This window comes from Panthera leo, chromosome A3, assembly GCF_018350215.1.
Source record: "Panthera leo isolate Ple1 chromosome A3, P.leo_Ple1_pat1.1, whole genome shotgun sequence".
NCBI lineage: Eukaryota > Metazoa > Chordata > Mammalia > Carnivora > Felidae > Panthera > Panthera leo.
Genome location: NC_056681.1, coordinates 988,262 through 1,009,004, shown reverse-complemented (window position 1 = coordinate 1,009,004; position 20,743 = coordinate 988,262). Strand labels below are relative to the sequence as shown.

The 20,743-nt window shown below is 65.2% G+C and overlaps 1 protein-coding gene across 1 annotated transcript; it reads left to right on the top strand.

Moving 5' to 3' along the window:
* Positions 1-7,315: 7,315 nt before the first annotated feature.
* BIRC7 (baculoviral IAP repeat containing 7) lies at positions 7,316-11,325 on the top strand. The gene is made up of 7 exons (XM_042930092.1): positions 7,316-7,685; positions 8,443-8,542; positions 8,796-8,877; positions 8,985-9,030; positions 10,152-10,223; positions 10,395-10,593; positions 11,292-11,325. Exons 1-6 carry the CDS (start codon positions 7,316-7,318, stop codon positions 10,586-10,588), a joined length of 864 nt encoding a protein of 287 aa, XP_042786026.1. The 3' UTR covers positions 10,589-10,593; positions 11,292-11,325.
* Positions 11,326-20,743: the final 9,418 nt, after the last annotated feature.

Genomic DNA, 20,743 nt, shown 5'->3' with positions numbered 1-20,743 from the left:
TCAGAAAGCAGGAGGGGCCCTCCCTTTTCTCTGCACTCTTGTAGCATTTGTCACTTGCTGCTTGTGTCACACTCCCTGGGGCAGGGGCTGCTCAGAGGGAGAACACAGACCCTTGCAGGCTCCCCAAGCCCATCTTCATGACTCGGCGCCCCTCTGTTCACACCCAGACCCCTGCTGGGGTGACAAGTGGCAGCAGGGACCGGACAGAGGACAGTGGAGTGGACAGCTGAGAACCGGTCCTGGGGAGAGAGAGGAACAGGGAGACCCCCCCCCCACATCGTCCCGTGGGATGTCACTTCACAAAACACAAGGCAAAAGACAAAAGTACTGAGAATATCAAGATGTTGGCCACAGAGCTTGAAAAACCCCAAGCTCCGGCCTGTCTGAGCTGGATGCAATGCCCCGAGGGCGGCCCTGGGTCACAGGGCGTCAGGGTGCCACGAAGACTGTGCACCAGGGGTTCACAAAGAGGGAGGACCACAAAAGCCAGTGGCCAGAGAATGGGGGGCAGGGGCTGAGCCAGGTGCCCGGGGAGGGTGGGCAGGTGGGGCAGAAATGAAACGGCGGGGCCCACCCTGGGCAGGGGCCTGGGGTCTGGCCAGTCTCCCGCAGGGCACAGGGAGGCAGGCGTCTGGCCCCTGGGTGGGTCCTGGGACCATGGAGGAGAATCATGCTGGACCCTCAGCCCTTGCAAGCAAGGTGAGCGTGGGGGCCTGGAGCAGGGTGCACGGCATCACGCCCTTCCGGAAGATTCCCTCCGGTCCCTGTGGTTTACAAGTGGGCACCTCACATGACCCCTCTGGAGTCTGCGAGCCCCAGCCCAGGACGGGGCCTGTGCCTGGAGATGAGACGCCCCCCCTTCTCCCACCAGTGAGAAGCCAAACACACAGGAGCTGTCGGCCACGTTGGCCTGGAAGTAACACGACCCAGAGGGCAGCAGAGGATAAGCCGGAAACGGTCCATCTCTGTGCTTTGGTCACAGGAACCAGTACATTTCATTTTCGCTAAAGCTCTGTGTTTCTGTCACCGGTGGCTGCGAGTCCCGGCCACAGCGATGACGCTTGGCGTGCAAACCCAGGCCCAGACCTCAGACGCACAGAGGAGGGTGTCTGTGGAGCCTGGGCGCCCATCATACCCCTAACGCTGCTCAGCTGGCACCTGTTGGCTGGCTCTAGGGTCCCCATGACCCGCCCCACACAAGCCCGGCACCTTCCTGTGCTTCCTCCAGTCCCCACCACAACCAACCACAGGCACGACCCCCCCCGCCCCGCCACGCTGTTGCCTCTGCCTGTGATTCCCTTCCCCGTCTCCGACAGGCACGCTCAGCCCCTCCTTCCCGCCCCTGCCAAGCCTCCCCTGGGCTCCCGAGTGGTCTGTGCCTCCCTTCTGCGGCTCCCCTGAACCTCATGCTCACTCTGGGGGAACGTGGGGCCCAGCCAAGCCATCACTTGTCTGCAGGGCCCCTGCTTGAGACCCCGTATGTGAGACCTCTGCTCCAAACAATGGAGCTTGAAAATCCAAAGTGAGGGAGAGAGAGAGAGCGTGCGGTTTTGAGCCCCTAGAATCCATTCGGCCCTCTGCCTGCACGCTGTTGGGAAATTTGAGACCCGTTTACCGGTGCGGCCTGTCAGCTCTGCTTTCTCTAGAGCTGTCTACCAAAGGTGGGTGAGCTCCCTGATCCAGCCCTTCCTGAAGCTGAGCCGACAATTCCCTGGGTCCCTCGGCTGGGATCTGGCCCCAGATGTGGGACCCTCTCAAGGTTCCAGACGATGCCCAGACAGTGGCGCACAGCAGAGCAGGCCCATGGACGTCTGGCCAGTGGACATCCCCGGGCTTGCGGGGCAGTAGGGTGACAGGCTGGTGCTCACCTCTCTCCTTCCTCTTCAGTCCTTGCCCCTGCCTTTGGCCCTTCAGGCCATCCCCCATACTCCTGGCTCAGCTTCCAGGGCCACCCAGGCTTGGGGAAGGGGCAGGAGGGAGCCGGGCTCAGCTGTACTGAACTGTCTTCACAGAGAAGCCGGTTGTCCCGCCCAGGCCTGGGCCCACGCGTGCCAGGAAATAATCTGATTAAATGAGCCCGAGGTGATTCGGGCCGGGCCACCACGGGCAGCCCTGAGGCTGTGAGTCCCGTGGGCTGAGGTTGAGGTCCTGCGGGTTCAGCCTCAGCAGGTGGGGAGAGGAGGGTGAGGCCCACTGTCTGGTGCTCGCCTTTCCCACGCGCCCCCTGCTGGCCTCTGGCGGCTCTGCCCGCAGCTCCCCTCAGCCCCGCGCCCACTGCCCTGCTGCCTCTGCCCCCACGTGCCCTGCCGCCTCCAGCCCCACGCCCATGTGCCCTCAGCCCTGCACCCACGTGCCCTGCCACCCCTGCCCGCGGGCTCCAAGGCCCCCAGCGGGCTGCCCAGGCGATGACTCCTCAGGAGCAGAGCACACCCAGGATCGGTGGCTTGCCCACTCCCTCCCTGTGCTCCCCGCAGGCCCCCCCCCCCCAAAGCACTGACACCCCAGGGTCCGCTCCAGAGACCTCAAGGTAAGATGCAGGGGTGAAGAGGGTGGGGTGACACAGGAGCATCCTCTGTGAGAATGACCCAAAAGGAGCCCCTCCCCCTCCCCCCCTCTTCTGCCTCCCCAGGCCTCTGTGGGACGGTTCTGGGCTCTGCGGACCCCACAGAGAACCACAGCGGGTGTGGCTCACGCCCTCCCACGCTGGCTGCCTCGGCTCCGTGAGCATCGGTCGTGCTCAGGCTGTGCTGACGGCCACGAGGCCGTGGGTCCCTTCCGCTGGCGTCAGCTGCCGGGACGGGGTCCCCCATCACCGTCGGCAAGGGCCCGGCTGTAGCACCGGGTCAGGGCGGGGTCTCAGGCGGACGGCGGTGTGGACGCCGCAGGGGCGAGTGTGTGCGGGGCTCCGGGCACGGGGCTCTGCTGCCACCTTGCACGCCCGTTCTTGCCCCCTCAGAGGCCACAGCCTCCCTGGGCCTCCAGTGTGCTTGTCAGGGGCACTGTGCTCTCGTCTGGAGCCCTCGCTCTGTGGTCGCAGGTGGGGGAGCTCCCGGGCCAGCCAGGCCTCTGGCCCCTGCGTGGGGGGCTCACGGAGCCCTTTCCTCAGCGAGGAGAGGGGAGGTGAGAGAGGGCCCTCTGCCCCGTCTCACAGGGGGGTGGTGGGTCGCCTCCAGGCCTCGTTGGGCTGAGAGCGGGGGGCTCAGCTTCCTCCCCTACCTCCTTTGCGCCGACTTGGGCGGGCCTCGGAAGCCTCACTCCAGGGGGATGTGTCCAGTCAGTCGACGCGTCCGCCCAGGGGGCCTGGCCCCCATCTTCTCAAAGGGAAGCCAGCGCTGGCGTGAACAGCACGTCGCAGGCCTTCCACGCGAGAACCTTCTCAGGTGGCTTTTTGGCTTGGAGGAGGTGGGCACTGGGGGCGGGGGGGGGGTGATGCTGAGCTGGCCCCTCTCTCTCATGTTCTCTTTTCCTACCTTGACCGGCCAGCCCTTCACAGGTGGGGAGGAGGCCTTGGTTCAGGGACCTTCCCCTCAAATCCAGCTGGCTCCGAATCATCCAGGCAGAGCAGGGTCCTGTCTGGCTCCAGGAGAAAATTGCGTAGATCATCTTCAGACCCCCATCTGTAAATGATTGGGCTGATGAGGGGCACTCCCCCCCCCCCATCTGGCATCATCTTACCTGGGGAGACTTCCCTGTAAAGACACAGCGTCCCCGTGGTCAAGGTGAGCCCTCCAAGGCATTGACAGACATTTGTTCCTGATTAAAAACTGGCAGAGAAGAAAGCATGCAAAGAGGAGAGCGGGCAGAGAGGAGAGCAGGCAGAGGAGGGGAGAGAGGGCAGAGAGGAGAGTGGGCAGAGGGGAGAGCAGGAGAGGAGGGGAGAGGGGGCGAAGGAGGGGAGAGAGGGCAGAGGGGAGAGGGGGCAGAGGAGGGGAGAGAGGGCAGAGGAGGGGAGAGGAATCAGAGGGGAGAGGGGGCAGAGGAGGGGAAAGAGGGCAGAGGGGAGAGCAGGCAGAGGAGGGGAAAGAGGGCAGAGGGGAGAGAGGGCAGAGGAGGGGAGAGGGATCAGAGGGGAGAGGGGGCAGAGGAGGGGAGAGAGGGCAGAGGAGGGGAGAGGGATCAGAGGGGAGAGGGGGCAGAGGAGGGGAGAGAGGGCAGAGAGCAGGTAAGTGGAGCTTGGCTGAGAGTCAGCAGCCGGGTGGTAAGAGCACCGCTTTTGTCTCAGTGCAAGACACCCATGGGTGTTTTTTTCCTTCTTTTGAAATAGTTCTAGATTCACAGAGAGTTTCAGCGACACGTGCAAGGGTGCAGTGCAGCCCCCCACCGTGGTCACATCTTGCGTGGCTGCAGGGCGAGGTCAGATCCAGAAGCTGGCCCTGGTCTGGCCACAGAGCTGGTTCAGACAGTGACTTATTTTCTTTATATTTCCAGTGTTCTCGGTATTTCCAGAAGGAGCATGTGCTAGCCATTTTTACCTCCCCAGTTCCCTGTATTTACTTATACAAACAACACGGATAATCCTTTGTGTCGACAGTTCCAGGCGTGGCTGTAGATGAGCAGGGCAGTGGGCGCGGGGCCTCCCGCAGACGCCCCTCGGCTCAGGCAGCGAACCCCAGCCGCCCAGGGAGACGCCTCCTTCCCCCCACCTCCTGATCCGCGAAACTCTGTGGGACACTGCTTCTCCAGAGCCAGCCCCACAGCAGTAGGGCCAGAGGGAACAGACGACACAGGTGCCCCCAGGGCCACCTGGGAGGGTCGTCCGAGCCTGTCCGGGCCCCAGGTCCAGAGCGTCCACAGCAAACCTGGGCGCTGCAGGTTTCTCTCTGGAGGGAAAAGCGGGCTGGAGACTTGGTACCCACCTCCCTGTCCATCTGACGGTGGGGGTGGAGCAGGGACAGAGGGTCCGCCCCCGAGGAAACCCCCCAAAAGCCCCTTTGGGGTTTGCTGAAATGGCCAAAGCTAACAGTGTTTCTGCATCCCAGGCACGGGATCACGGAGGGGTCGAGGGCCCAGATATCCGGAGACCAACACGTTGGGAAGTCCCATCTGGGGTCCAGCCCCCACGGCCTCCTCCTGCAGGAGGCCACCCCCTACAGCCCCTGAGCTACACCCCTCCCCCGCCTGCGTCCGTGCTGCACCCCCCCTCCACAGGCCACTCTGGCCTCGGGAGCCGGACGGGGCAGAGAAGGGGGTGCCGTGCCGTGCTGATTGCTGCCTGGTTTCGGCCACTCGCCGTGCGGGGATTTCCCGCGGGACACTGGGTGGCTTTGGGCCTCTGACAGGAGGAGGGTTCTGGGACGCGCTGGGACCCCGGCAGCTGAGAGCTGGTGTAGCCAGGACAGCGACGGGTCTCCTCCAGGACGAGGCGGCAGCCGCCGGCCCCCTGGACGCGAGGCACAGGTGCAGGCTGACCTACGGCAGCAGGCGCCCCCGGCTGTGGCCGGGCTCAGGCAGCTCCGCGTGGAAGGTGAGCGAGCGTGCCGGGGCAGGTGCCCGGCCCCATCTCGTCTCGCTCGGGTCAGACCCCACACCCCTCCACCTCCGCGCCTCCTCCCGGTGCTTCTTTGTGCCCCTCGCCGTGGCGCGGCCCACCCTGCCGGCGGCCCTGGGGGTGTTTTTGCGGCCAGGCCTGGGACAGGTTAGCCTCTCCTGACCGCGCCCTGCCCCACTGTCAGCAATGACCCTGACTAGCCTGCTTCCTCACTTTATTCTTTACGTGCTCGCTGCGAGCAGCCCTGCGCGGACGCCAGATGGGAGCCGCCGGGAGAAGCGTGTCAGGGACGAGCCAGGGTTCGGGCCCGAGCAGGCCCCGAGACAGGTTTGCTCCAGGAAGCAGGGAGTCAGGTTGGGCCCCCGGGGCCGCGGCCCCCACACCCCATCCAGCCTTCCTGTCTGTCCTCTCCGCATTGGACCCTGTGTGCCCTTTGATCCTGCTCTGCCCACCCGGGGTCCCAGGGTTCAGCCCTCGTCCCGTGTTCCCTAACTGTTGGGGTTGGGGGTGCTTGGTGGGGCCCCTGGGCTTGAGCCTGTGTGGCCACGACAGGTCTGAGGGAAGCCCATCCGGGGAAGGTCCTGAGGGGCCAGCGGCTTTGACCTAGAATGTGGTGGGAGTGCAGTTTGGAAACCTGGGCCCCCAGCCGACACTGGGGGCTCCCGGCACGTACCCGGCAAGAGGACGAGCCGCAGCCAGGCCCGGGGACGCGGGCTGGTTCTGACGCAGAGTGGGGGGCACCAGGGAAGGCGATGGGATGGGGGGTGTGGTCTCCCAAGCAGCAAGACTCCTCTGACGCACCAGGTGCAGGTAGCTGGAATTGTGACCCCTCCCCAAATGTCTGGGTCACAGTGGCCTGGGGAGCACTAATTCCAATGGGAAAACCGAGCCCACACTGTGTGACTTCACCCTTCAGCTTAGTGCCACCTGGACACTGACGCTGAGGGAGGCGATAGAGGCGACTCAGGCCAGCCCCTTCCCCAGAACCTCGGGAAGGACACAAGCCCAACTGTCCCCGAACGTCACGGCTTAAGGACTAGAGATGCACGCTGACCTACTGAGGCCCTCGGGCTCTGGGGGGCTGGGCGCGGGGCGATGGGCTGGGCTCGGGGCGGGGCTCGGGGCTGGGCCACAGGCCTGACGACGGGCTGGGCTTGGGGCGGGGCTCGGGGCTGGGCCACAGGGCGGACGACGGGCTGGGCTCGGGGCGGGGCACGGGGCTGGGGGCGGGGCTGGGCGATGGGCTGAAAGCGGGGATGTCTGGCGCCCCCTTCAGCTCCAGGGCTGAGAGCACAACTTCCAGGGCCCAGCCCTTCACTAGGCATCCCTGTCCCAGGGAGCCCGGCGTCATCCCAGTGACAGGGGGCCATCCTCCCCTCTAGGGGGCACTAAGTGCATAGCTCAAAGCACCTGGAACCTTCTGCCTTCAGAGGCCGTCACTGGCATCTGGCCCAGGAGCTCAGAGCTGACCCACAGCATTGCCTCCCCCTTCTCCCCACCTCACCCCACCCCTGTGGAGTGGGGCAAGGCCTCTACTGCTGAGCCCCATGACACACCCCTGCTGCAGAGAGCGCGTGATGCTGGATGCCACGCTGGCCCCTTCCAGAAAGCAGTGGGCCCCCTGGCCACTCCCCCACCTGGGGCATCCTGGGGTCAGGACTGTGCCTGCTCTCATTGCCCGGCTGTTTGAGGCAAAAGCCACTTGCTGTCCCTAGGCAGGGCCCTGGGGTCGGGAGCCTGGAGGCAGGTTAGCTGGGCACATTCCAGGACCGGCTTCCTCGGGCCCGCGTGCCTGCTGCAGAACTGGTCAGGGCTGGTGTTTGCTCTATGGGGCCCGAGGACAGAGCCAAGTGCCGGTGCTGTGGCCCTGAGCGAAGCTGCTGGGTGGCCGGCCGCAGTCCCACACGGGCCCACTGTGGACCCCTCTCTCTGTGCGGCTCCATTGTGGACCAGGACACCAGCTGTGCCCTGTCCTGGGGAGGCCGGGACCGCACAGATGGGCAGATCCTGGGCCAGCTGCGCCCCCTTGCAGAGGAGGAGGAGGAGGAGGAGGGGGGGGCCAGGGCAGCCCCAGCCACAGGGCCGGCCTTCCCCGGGATGGGCTCTGAGGAGCTGAGGCTGGCCTCCTTCTACGACTGGCCGCTGAGTGCTGTGGTGCGGCCAGAGCCGCTGGCTGCCGCAGGCTTCTTCCACACTGGTGAGCCCTGGGGGCCCTTCTGGACTTCTAGGAGACTTCTAGGGTCTCCGGGGAGCTCCTCCCCCACAGCAGGGGGGGTCTGTGCCTGATAAAGCCGAGGGGGGGCACCTGTCCCCAGCCTCCGAGTCTTTCCTGGCCGCTCAGACTCTGACGAGTGCAGGGGTTGGGGGGGGAGGGGGACAGGAGGTGTGTGGGTCTTCCGTGGGGCCCCTGAGACCCGGGGACGGGCTGTCAGGTCTGCTGTGCCCGTAGCAGCCCCTGGTCTGCAGTCTCTGCTGATTGTGGGGGGCGAGGCGGAGGCGACATCCCCACATGGATGCCTGAGCCTGCCAGTCACCCCTTTTCCCCATCACTGGGAATCTGTCCTGGGGAGGTGGCACCTGGGGCAGAGGTGACAGAGGAACTGCTGTCACCTGAAGCTGCAAGGTCACAGAATACTCAGGGCTCCAGGTCTAACTGTCCACCTGCCTTGCTGTGAACAAACGCCTGCCCCGTCCCCCATTTCGCCCCTGAGAAAGTGGGGTGCGTGTGAAATCCAGGGGGAATGCAAGGCAAGTGGGGTGGCAGAGAGCAGGGGGGGCCCCGCGGGGGCTCAGGGGTGACCCCAGAGAGCCCCTGCCACGTGAGGAAAGACCACCTGGGAGCCCCCGCGACCCCAGCCCCGGAGGACACACCTGGCCTAGCGGGTGGGTGAGGGGGCTCCTGGCGGCACCGAGGGGCCGGGTGTGGGCAGGGCCAGCATCCGTGCTCCACCCAGGGCGGCAAGACCAAGTGAGGTGCTTCTTCTGCCGCGGGGGTCTGCAGAGCTGGGAGCAAGGGGATGACCCCTGGACAGAGCATGCCAAGTGGTTCCCCAGGTAAGGACCCTGCAGGCCGCTCCTGGGGCGGGGCACGGGCCGGCTTTGCCTCCCCAGTCCTGGGTGGGGGGGTGAAATCCGGGAATGGGGGGCCTCCTGGGGGCGGCCTTCCCAGCAAGTGCCTGACACTCAGTGAGCCCCGACTGCCCTGTGCGGGCCTGTGTGGGGTGCGCGGTGGCAGGCGGGGCCGGAGAGGTTGGTTCTCTGACGGCCGGGCCTGCCGCCCTGAGGCCTCTCAAGCTGCTTCCTCCAGATGTGGGTTCCTGCTCCAGACAAAAGGAAGGGACTTTGTCTGCAGCGTCCAGGAGTCTTGTTACCACCCGCTGGGCTCCTGGGTGAGTCCTGCTCCCCTCAGGGCCGTGGCGGGACGGACGGTGAGGGTCCCTCCCCACCCCTGCCCCTGCATCTACTCAGGGCACAGATGTCCTCTGGCTCCTTTCAGGACCAATCGGAAGAACCCGCAGACTCAGCCGCCACCACCCCTTCAGGTGAGCCGCGAAGTGTGACCCGTGCTCTGCTCCCCGGGCACCTGCAGCCCGCACCGTGGCTCGGGCCATTGGGTGTCCCCGTGCTGGAGAGCAGGCCAGGTGTGCTCAGCCAGGTGTGAGGGAGCAGTGCTGGGCCCGCGTTGGGGGTAGGGGGCTGTGTGCAGGCGTTCTGTGCGTCTGGTGCCCAAGGGAGGCCACAGCAGGCCGCCGTGGGCGAGGCCGATCCCAGCGCTGGCGGCAGGGGTGGGAGGAGGAGAGGCTGTGCACCGGACGGCCCCACCTTAGCAGCGGTCACGAGCACGGAGGAGCGGGGCTGTCCTGTCCATACCCACGCCCAGGACCTGGCAGGACAGGGGTCCGAGAGGCTCCGGGGCTCAGATCCTGGCTCTCCTCTCTAGCCCTGTAGCAAGGGACTTCTGCTCTCCGGGCCTCGTTGCCCCGAGCTCTGAATTTGGAACTGAGCCTGGTCTCTGTGACGCTCTGGAAGCAGCACCTGACACCCGCTGGGGCTCTGTCTGCAGTGGCTTTGGCGATGACGTTTCCTGTGTTTTCTGTGTGGTGGCGCCTCTGGACAAACGTGCTGGGAACAGCCCTCCCGTGACGGCCACAGAGGCCCCTGTGTTAAGGCGGCCACCGGGGACTGGCCACAGTGGCAAGCGGGCTGCTCCCCCCCCCCCCCGCTCCCTGGGTCCAGTGCCCCTCCCCCTGCCTTGCAGATGCCAGGGGCAGGCAGGAGTGGCCTGCATGGAGCCGGTGCCCGGCGGTGCAGGCTGCCCTCTGCATGGGCTTCGGGCAGAACCAGGTACGGCGGCTGGTGCAGCGTAAGTACCTCTGGGCGGTGCCGGCCAGCGTATCCGCGTCCCAGCTGGTGGCCGACCTGCTCCAGGAAGATGACGGGGGCCGGGCTGCGGAGGCCAGAGGTGCGTGCCCGCCCCTGCCCCATGCTCTCCCCTGGCATACAGTTCCCACTGCCCAGGGGCCGGAGGGCCCGTCCTGGTGGCGCGGGCTCTGGGGGGTTCGGGCAGCATGGGCTCCGCCAGAGCCAGACCTCGCCTGTGGGGCCCCCTGGGTGGGGTCTCGCTTCCCCTGGGGGCTTCTAGTCTGTCCCACACCACCCACAGCTCCTGTCCACGTGGGTCCTGAGCTGCCCACGCCCAGAAGGGAGGCCCAGTCAGAAGGTGCCACAGAGCCAGGTGAGGGTCCCCTGGGGACCAGCTGGGGGCAGGACCGGCTCCCCTGCACCCTGCCGGGGGAGGGTGCTCCTGGCCTGGCCCCCATACAGAAGGTGGAGGTCTCGGTGGGGGGGGTGGATGTGGAGGAGCTGGGCGGAGCCCAGGCCCGGAGGGTGCGGCTGGTCCCCCCAGGAGCCCAGGACGCCCGGGAGCAGCTGCGGCGTCTGCAGGAGGAACGGACCTGCAAGGTCTGCCTGGACCACCCCGTGCGCACCGTCCTCGTGCCCTGCGGCCACCTGGTCTGCGCGGACTGCGCTCCCGTGCTGCGGCTCTGCCCCCTCTGCAGGGCCCCCATCCGCAGCTGCGTGCGCACCTTCCTACCCTAGGCCAGGTGAGTGGCCCCAGAGCGGGTCTCGCCTGGCCCCAGCAGGCGCCTCCCCGCGTGGGCCTCAGGGGCGTCAGCACGTGCCAGGGCAGTGACCCCAGCACACCCTGTCTGCTGCCATCTGCCCCCTGGGCCGCCTCTTACCTCCGGGGTGGCCAGCACTGCAGGGGGTGGGAGGCAGCCTCCTGACTTCTCCTGCCTCCCTGGCCTGGCCGGGTGTTGCTCGCCAACCCGTTGCCTTCCCTTGGCGCTCAGATGCTGGCTCTAGGTCCTTCTCAACACGCACCCTGGGCAGCCCCTGCCGCTCTACTTGGGCACATTAGACCATACTGGCTGGCTGGGCCATCTCTGCCTTGATTTTGCTAGTGATCAGGGGATAATGCGTCCTGTCCAGCTGCGTGTGTGGGCTGAGCCAGGCCAAGGGGAGGATGGCTGTGGAGGTGTGTTGTCGTGAGAAAGGGACTGGGCAGAGACCTTCACCTGGGAGCCGAGGCCAGGAGGGAGTGCGAGATGGGGGAGGGAGGGAAGCCTCAGCCTTTATCATGGGGGGCCTCCTCCTGGCTGTCCCCACCATGTGCCCCACCATGTCTCCAAGCATCTTCTGGGGGGTCGAGAGGCAGGGGAGGGAACTCCCTGCAGCTGAGGTCCCTGGCCACTGGACCAGCCACCTGAGAGTAGCCCATCCATCTCTCCTTCTCTCCCAGGTGCTTCAGATGCTGGCTGCCTCTCGTGTCCCGTGGGGGGCTGCTGAGGATGACTGAGCCGGCGTCCAGAACTGGCCAGCCAGAGTCCCCACTGGCAGCCCAGGGAGGAAGGGAGCTACAGACGGCTTGGCAAGGGGAGGGGGCGTGAAGGTGGTTTGACCGATGCTTAGGCGCTTTTGCAGATTTACAGTAAAGTGGCGGGTTTTCCCTGGACGGCACTCCGCAGCCTCTGTTCCAGCCGGCCCCCTCCTCACCGGCGGGGCAGCGCGGCCGCCCTCTCCCCAAATGCTGCCTCGCCTCCAACCCCCTTCTCTCTCGTCTTCCTTGATCTTGTGTCTCAGCGTTGTAACAGGACTTCCAAGGGCATCTAGCCTGAGGCCACTTCTGAGCCTGAGCTTAAAATTCTGCTCCAGACCCCTGCCTCTCAGGAAAGGGGGTCTACAGGTGGCGCTCTTTTCTGCTCCCTACTTGGTGACACCCTAGGGATGCTGTAGGACCAGGATTTAATCCCTTCTGTGAATAGGGCCACTGGCTAACGACAAGGAAGCGCCTCGCTCTGTGGCGGAAGGGGCCTGTGGTCCTGGTCAAGCCAGGCCGCCCACCCCCAGGGTCCGTCGGCAGGGCACCTGGGGCGGGGTTTTGCCTGGGCGACCGCTCACAGCATTGTGTGTGGTGTTTAATCAGGAACCCCCGCTCAGGGCGGTGGGGGTGTCACTGTGGGTTTACATGGACCTTGAGGTGGGGTCACACCTTCCTGTCTCAAAGTCCTTGTGGTGGCCCCCGCAGCAGCGGTGCGGGCAGCCTCCGGGGGTCCAGCGCTGCCGTCCCAGGCGCACGAGGGAGGGCCGTCCCAGGCTGGCTGCGGGGGATGGAGGTCCCAGCGATGCTGCAGTCTCTTGTGTCTTTTCCTCGATTTTTTTAGAAAAAGAAGACGATAAGCTCTCTTGAGGCCGCGGCCATCCTCAGCTGGGCACTGGCCCCGCTGTCCTGGCTGGTGTCCGATCACCTGGCCCCGGGGGCAGGGAGGCTGGTGTCTCCTCCAGTCTTCGGTGGGCACTGAGGCTGGAGGTCACGCGCAGGAGGGACTGGTGCTTCCTCACTCACGCAGGCCCGTGGGGGCAGGGTGGGCGTGGGCAGAAGTCAGGGGGCCCCTGAGGAGCCGCCCTTGGCACCAGGGCAGGAAGGCTTTTGCGTGGAAGGCTCCAGATGTCAGAGGGGCCGCCTCTCAGCCCCCGAGGGCTCCCAGGCCTTGGGCAGGGGCTCTGGCCGCACACACGCCAGCAGAGTTTGGGCCACGCGGCTGGGGGTCGGGTGAGGGTGTGCCCAGGGTCTGGTGGCCAGAGGAAGATCCCCAGAGCCCGGTCCAGCCTGAGCTGCGTGTGCTCCGGGTGGTCGGCCGCCCTCCGCCCGGGCTCAGGGGCCTGAACAGGGCTCCCCTGTCATGGGAATGGGACGCTCACTACCCCTGGTGGCCCTCGGCTGAGATGAGCCTTCACCTATCGGGTAGGAAGGCTGTGGCTGCCCAGAGGGCTGGGTCCCAGGGGGTGGCCACAGGCGTAGCGTGAAGGGCAGAACTGTCTCTGAGGGCCTGGGCGTGACAGAGGACGAGCATCTCTATGGAGAAGGACCGCCAGCCGCCTCTCCTGACCCCAGATTTCAGGGTTATGCATGGGACCCAGCAAAGGCTGCTTGAGAGGAGGTGGGCCAGCGGCCCAGGTGCCCCCACCCTGAGCCCGCGGTGTTCAGGGCCCCGGATAGATAAGAAACCAACACCCCAAATGTCCTGCCACAGTGAGACCCCGAGAGAAGTGTCACAGCACCCTCCTGGGAGGAGGCCTCTCCATGCACCCTCGACCCCCTGGCACAGAACCATCCAGACCCACCTCCTAGACCCTGCTGGGCACTGAACTCCAGGGAGTGTGGGCCAAGCCCCTAGCTGACCTTGACAAGTCAGGGATAGGTGGGGGAATGGACGGATAGATGGATGGACAGACAGATGCCTGGTGAAGTTTCCTCAGGAAGAGAAGCCTCATGGCTGTGCTAACCCAGCCGGCTAGGCCCAGCCAGGGGCAGGCTCTGATGGCCACACTTACAAGGACGCCTGCTTGCACAAGAGGTTAGAAGGCTTTTCACTGACATGGTAGAGAAGAAATGGGTCAAATCCACCAATGAAATCAACTGTAAGAAATCAAGACCCAAATAAAACATGCCCCAAACAATGGAAAAGATGACAGAATGGAGAACATGCCCAACCACAGGCACTCATGTGGGGAGGGCAGGGGTGAGACTGAGGGGCTACAGGGGGGAGGGTGGGGGCAGGGGCGAGACTGGGGGGCTGTGGGGGGAGGGCGGGGGCAGGGGTGAGACTGAGGGGCTGTGCGGGGGAGGGCGGGGGCAGGGGTGAGACTGAGGGGCTGTGGGGGAGGATGGGGCAGTGGTGAGGCTGGGGGGCTGTGGGGGGGAGGATGCGGGCAGGGGTGAGACTGGGGGCTGTGGGAGGAGGGCGGGGCCAGGGGTGAGACTGAGGGGCTGTGTGGGGGAGGGCGGGGGCGGGGTGAGACTGAGGGGCTGTGGGGGAGGATGGGGGCAGTGGTGAGGCTGGGGGGCTGTGGGGCGGGAGGATGCGGGCAGGGGTGAGACTGGGGGGCTGTGGGGGGAGGGCGGGGGCAGGGGTGAGACTGAGGGGCTGTGGGGGAGGATGGGGGCAGTGGTGAGGCTGGGGGGCTGTGGGGGGGAGGATGCAGGCAGGGGTGAGACTGGGGGCTGTGGGGGGAGGGCGGGGGCAGGGGTGAGACTGAGAGGCTGTGAGGGAGGATGGGGGCAGTGGTGAGGCTGGGGGGCTGTGGGGGGGAGGATGCGGGCAGGGGTGAGACTGGGGGGCTGTGGGGGGAGGGCGGGGGCAGGGGTGAGACTGAGGGGCTGTGGGGGAGGATGGGGGCAGTGGTGAGGCTGGGGGGCTGTGGGGGGGGAGGATGCGGGCAGGGGTGAGACTGGGGGCTGTGGGAGGAGGGCGGGGGCAGGGGTGAGACTGAGGGGCTGTGGGGGAGGATGGGGGCAGTGGTGAGGCTGGGGGGCTGTGGGCGGGGAGGATGCGGGCAGGGGTGAGACTGGGGGCTGTGGGAGGAGGGCGGGGGCAGGGGTGAGACTGAGGCTGTGAGGGAGGATGGGGGCAGTGGTGAGGCTGGGGGGCTGTGGGGAGGGGAGGGCGGGGGCAGGGGTGAGACTGGGGGGCTGTGGGTGGAGGGCAGGCCTGGCACTGTCCCTCCGGAGGATGAACAGTGGGACTCCCCAGGGAAACGTTCCAGTGGACGCTGACCACCTCAGCAGGGGGAGGTGGCCTGGGGTGACCGTGCAGGCCCGGACAGCCTGGATCCTTGGAGCTGTGGGGAGCTCCGTCCTGACCTGCCAGGATCTCTGTCTGAACCAGGGTCCCCACCATGTTCACAAGCATCAGTCACCTGCCCCTTGAGTCTGTGTCTGCACGGCGGGTGGGCGGCCGGGCTCGCTGGCAGAGCTGAGGCATTTCTGACCCCCCAGGGCTGGTTCTCCTCCTAAAACATTTGTTTTAATGTAACCGACACACGAAGCCCCTTCTGTTCTCTCTCAGCCCGCGAGCGATGGTCCAGGGGTCACACAGCACGAGAGCTGAGGGATCTGGGGTTGGTCCAGACTCGGCTCCCTGAGCACAGGGTATCATTTGGACACGCGGACCCCCAACTTCACAGCCACCTAACTCCTGGGAACAGAGGCTCTGAATCCCCAGAGAACCGACCCCAGGGAGGGTTCTGCTCACGGGACCCGTGGCCCCCGGGTGTACCCAGTCCCCCCCCACCCCGGCTTTGTCCCCTGCAGGGTCTTCCCAAGAAACCAGTCAGAGCCAGGGGTGATCAGGGCTCGCAAGTGTGCCTGAGCGTTCAGGTTGCCAATCAGAGGAAGGTCACGGGGGCTCACCTCTGTGAGCAGGAAGCCAAAATGCTGCCCAGATGGGTCCAGCCGGCACTGAAGGCCCGGTGGGGACAGCCACAGCCAGCAGGGCCGGGATGTCAGCTGCAAGGAGGCAGAGGGGCCCCTCCCTGTGGGTCTGAGGGTTCAGCCTTCCACCTGCAGCAGCTGTGGGGGCTGTGGGGGGGGCCAACCCTGCAGCACGGGATCCCCGGGACCTGGGGTTTGGGGGTGAGCTGCCCCTGGTGCCCACAGCCCAGGGCTCCTCCTCCTCTCTTCTCAGGTGCCTGGGCCATCTGCCCCCTCCGCTCAGGCAAGGAACCCTTGCCTTAGATGGGCACAGGGGTCCATCTAAGAGGCGAGGTCTCAGGCTTGGCCAACAGCAGGCCAGGAGTACGCAGAGTCACCCCCTCTGTGCCTTCTGCTTCCCTGTCCCTTCCCCACTGCCTGGCGGGTCCAGGCCGGGTCGCTCAGGGGCTCTCGTGGGAGCCTGGCAGCCGCACACCAACAGCCGTCCTCCTCGGTGAAAACGCTGACCACATAGCAGCCAAAGACGAAGCCCACAAGCTGAAAGACACCAAGAGGTCCGGACCAGGACTCGGGCAAGCTGCAAGGGCATGGGACAGAAGCCACAGCCCCTCCTAGGCCTCAGTTTCCTTGTCTGTAAAGTGAACCAGGAGAGTGGACCCAAGGACTTCTTTAGCTTTGATGTACTGGGTGGCATCTGACCTCCCCTGTGGGGCTGACCGGGCCCCTGCAGGTGAGGGGTGGGAGGGGTCAGGGCTGGCCAACGGACAGGTGAGTCAGCATAACCAAGTCCCTGCTTTAGCAAGAGGATGAGACGCAGGCAGACAGAAGCGCTCAGAGGCGTGGCCACAGCCCAGATGGAGCCCCAGGAGGAACCCTCCAGCCACCGCCAGGCCATCCCAGGGCCTCTTGTCTTAAGCAGCCAACCGCCAGGTTTCTCCTCCTTGCGGAGGGGCGAGGGGGCATCTAGAGGCAGCCCTGGCTGGAGAAGTCGGAGCTGGCCAAGCTGGAAGTTCCCAGGACCCAGCCCAGCGGGCCATCCTGGGCAGAGTGGACGGGGCTGGCCACCGCCACGAGGGCGTCAGGGGCTTGGTTAGGCAGAAGCTCCCCAGCCAGGCTCACTGGAGGTGCCCAGGGGAGAGGGCAGCCTGGCATTCAGTGTCCCATGGACACCCAGGGACCAGCCTCTGTGGGAGCAAGGGCTCCAGCGGAGACGGTGCAGGGTCCACGCTGCCCACGGCCCGCCTCTCCGCACTCTCGTGGCCCGAGCAGCGCTAACCACGGATGAATCACTCCTGAGCGTGTCCGGGAGCTGCGTCCTCTGTGAACGAGAATGAGGGACCAGCCCAGACTCACAGCCAGAGCACAGAGTGGCCCATGAGCAGGACTGCCTGTGCACAACATGACAGCCACAGGGAGTCCCACGAAAGGCCCACAGCCCCGTGTGCTCCCTTGGGAGGACAGCCCCAACTCATCCGGGGGGCTCTGCAGAGGGAAGCAGTCACCTCTTCCCCAGACACTGGAACCCTGAGAGGCAGCTGAGGATGGTGAGGTCATGCCCCATGGCTTCTGAACCCTGCAGGTCAGACCTGCACCCTCAGGGGCATCACCGATTCTTGCAGCACCTCCCCTAGCAATGGTCTCCACCCCAAGGATGCAGCTCCGAGCAGGAGTCCAAGGCGGTGCGTCAGAGGTGCCCCACCTCCCCCCACAGACCCGCCTCCACATTCTCCACCCTCCGTGGTGCGGGTGGCGTCCGGGTTCCAACGCCCTCCAGCTTTGGGCGGAGCCAGTGGGGAGCCCAGCAGGCGATGGGAGGGAGACAGGAGGGCACAGATCCCTCCGTCCCTTCTCTGCAGGGCTGCCTCCCGGGAGCAGGGGGGACTCTGCCTGGGTGTGACTCCTCCCCACACCCCTGCAGGCCAGGGCTACGCACACCGAGGGGGTGGGATACCCCATGTGGTGCCCGGAATGGCGCCCACACTTAGAACGGCCCCTTCACCCGTCCCCTGGAATTAACCTAATTAAGTGCAGCCTCTCTGCCTTGTGGGACGCTGACCACTCTGGGGTTTCACAGGGGAGCCCGCTATGGAGAAGCCGCAGCAGATCTTCGGAGAGAGGGTGGTGGGGGGACAGGAACGTGGCCAGCAGCACAGTCTTGGAAACAAGGGGCCTCGGGAAGGAGCGAGCCTCCCCAGCCTTCCTGGGAGTGGCTTGGCCCTCCACCAGCAGGGGTGACACCCGAGGGGTCACTTAAGCTCTGGGTCTTGGTCTCCTCATCCACAGAACAGGCCCAACAGGCCCCCTTGAAGTCGCGAGGGTGCTGTGCCCCTGCTCTAGAAGCCCCCGTCCTTCCAGGGGGCAGGTCGTGGGCCTCGTCTATGCTGACCCAGGCAAGCCTGTCTCCTCCCTATTGAAAGACAAGCTTGAGAAGCCTTCCGACGCCGCAGTGTAGCATGCTGGCCAGCCGCCCCGTGGCCCCGTGCCTGGTGTCCCTCCCTGGGAAGGGTCCAGGGCCAGGCGCTGACCGCGGTGCTGAAACCATCCCTCCAACACTGCTCTTTGTGCACAGGGTCCCGGGGGAGGCAACCCCACGGCCACACCTCGGCCTTCCCACCTCCCGTCCGTCCTCCCTGAAGCCCCCAGAGGCCCACAGCACTTGCAGACCCTGCCCCGTCCACACTGGGCGCGCAGCCTCCTCTGGCTGTCTCTCTCCCCGCCAGCCAGACCGCAGGGCCAGCTCAGCGCCTGCCTCTCCGAACTCTCCAAAGCAAACAGCAGAGGGCTGGCTCCTGGAGGCAAAGCTCGTACCAGCTGACTGGTATTCAGAAACTTGCATTTCATTAACCGGATGCCCAGCCCTGCGGGTGAAGGGTAATCACTACCAGGTGTCCCTGTCTCTCCCATCCACACGCAGAATTCTCCTCCAGCACCAGAACCAGCGGAGGCATGTTGGAAACTCCCCCGAGATCTTCATTTGTTCTTCCCCACTTTCCTTTTCATTGCCCTTTTACACACTCTGTAAATGACTTCAGAAGTGCTGATGAATATCCCTGCCAAGTTCCCCTTTCGAGGAAGGCACCTGGGTTCCCATGTGTTTTCACGTAACCGTGGCCCTCATTTGGCAGCAGTGAGCGAGGCACATGGAGACGGGGTCCCCAGCACCAAAGGGAAGGCCGGGTCTGTTTCCTGGCTATGGGGCTGCACCCCAAATGCCCCACAGTCGGATTGTCCGTGGGGCCTATAAAAACTGGGGCAGAGAGAACCCTGGAAGTACGCAGGCCACCTGAACTGCTGTGTTTTCTCATGCCACAGACCACCACGAACAGGCACGGATGCCCCAAGCCATGGATGGCCCTAGATTTGAAATTCACTTCCAGTACCAGCCGCTAGTTCAGAACCTGTGCTACAAACCCAACATCCACCCGGACACCCCCGTGCACACCAGGCGAAGTCAGGAGCCTCCAGATCCGGCCAGTCCCCTCTGGTGACTGCATCAGGTTTTGTCGGCCTTCTGTGACCCACATGGGCCCAGGGAGAGTGGCCTCCTCAGGGCCACCACAGCCTGCACAACACGAAGCTTCAGAAAGGGGCCTGGGTCGGCTGGTCCCCGCGGGGCAGCCCTCTGCCGCGGGGGTCCTCCAGGAGCCAGAGCACATACATGTAACCCTGAGGAATTGCTTAGTCGTTGTGGGCTGAATCACATCCTCAGAGACGTGTGTTCACGTCCTAACCCCAGTACCTGCGAATATGACCCTGTCTAGAAAGGGTCTTTTTAGATCCGATGAAGTTAAGAAGAGGCCACACCAGATTAGGGCAGACCCTAACGTCATCGACTGCCGTGATTTAAGGAAAAGGGGACAGAAACTGGACGCAGAATGCACACAGGGAGAAGGTTGCGTGAAGACAGAGATGTGTCCACCAGCGAGGAACCACAGAGACACCAGTGACGCCGGCAGCTGACAGACCCTCCCTCAGCGCCCCCTGCAGGAACCAACCCTGTTGGACGCTGGCCTCCGGGTCGGAGAGAATAAATATCTGTTGTTTCCAGCTGCCTGTTTTCAGTGCCTTGTTACGGGGACCCTGGGAGACTCCCAGGTGGAAAGCCAGAAATCAGTCGGAACTGGCCCACGTGGCCTGGCCACACAGGGGGCAGCGGGGACCCTGTTCAGGGTGGAGCCCGGCACGGGCTTCCCCGACACCGGGCCCTCTCCCTTCTCTGCGCAGGGAAAGCGCCTGTGCATAGCCCCACCGCTGGCCCTGGGAGATGCTCGATGACCCCACCTTTCTCCAGGGACCTCCAGGCTGTCTGGACCATCTCTGAGTTCACAGTCTCATCTGACACACACATCCGCGGATAAGGCACCCCCCCCCCTCTGAAAAGACACACTCCCGGAGAGACCTCCAACTGTGAAGCGCCTCAGGGCTCTGCCCCCAGAGAAGTGAGCACAGGAGAAGCCCCAGACCCACTGGGTGTGCACCCCGATGCTGGGCCAGGGTCAGCCCACAGATGGTGGCATCTGGAGAGAGGACACACACCCCAGGGGACGTTCCCGGAGGCTGTGAGCGGGAGGGGCTGGAGCCCACATGGGGGCTTCCCCCCCCCACCAGCTGGGTGATGGGGTCATGCTCATGGTCACGGGCTCTGCTGACCAGGCACGTATGTTCACAGCCACCAAGCCCTGAAGGAGGACGTGTTATAATTGTCACCTCCTTCTTCCCTTTGGCCTCCTCCCATCCGTGAATGGGGGGGGGGGGGAGGTTGGGACACGCCCCTCACAGCCTCATCTGGGTCCTAGCTCCTTGCAGCTGGCCGTGTGGCCTCAGGTCAAACTATGGCCCTTCACCTTCCTCTTCTTCAGATGGGGAGACGATGGGGACAAAGGGTTTCCCCAAGTAATAATCCAGAGACTTTGGGCCTTGGAGGAAGGTGGGACTCTGGGCCCCATCTGTGTTGTCAGTGCAGCAAGGAGCAGCACAGGGAGCCTGTGCTCCGGCAGAAGCCCCCAGTCCGTCCCGGTGCACCTTCCCCTGAGCCCACGCCTGTGGGACCGTCTCCCACCCTGGCTGGGGCTGGCCTGTGCAACACTGACATTCTCCAGAAATGACCAAGTGTGACGTCCGAGGCAGGGTCACAGAGACACCGCAGCCCCCTCGTCTCCCCCTCGGACGGCTCGCCCCGGGGGACGAGCCCTGGGGAGAGTCCAGGGGGCGAGGACCTGAGGTCGCCTGCCGACGCCACGTGACCGGGCCAACTTGGGGACCGTCCAGCCCCCATCCAACCTGCGGGTGATCCCGGGCCTCGGCCGACAGCCTGATTGTAGCTTCGTGAATGGCCTGGAGCCAGAACCGGCCGTTTAAGCCATTTCCGGATTCCCCGACCCGCATAGAGAGTTACTGTTTCGAGCTATGATGCTACTCCAGCCATCCACCAGCACTGTGGCTCCCAGCGGGTCACCCTCGCTGCACACACCGGGAAAACG

What these genes read in the sequence shown, in the direction of transcription:
- BIRC7 (XM_042930092.1), top strand. Translation starts at nt 7,316, where the DNA reads ATGGGGCCCGAGGACAGAGCCAAGTGCCGGTGCTGTGGCCCTGAGCGA. An exon ending in CGCAGGCTTCTTCCACACTG is followed by an intron (nt 7,686 to 8,442) that starts GTGAGCCCTGGG and finishes TGCTCCACCCAG; the next exon opens with GGCGGCAAGACCAAGTGAGG. An exon ending in CATGCCAAGTGGTTCCCCAG is followed by an intron (nt 8,543 to 8,795) that starts GTAAGGACCCTG and finishes TGCTTCCTCCAG; the next exon opens with ATGTGGGTTCCTGCTCCAGA.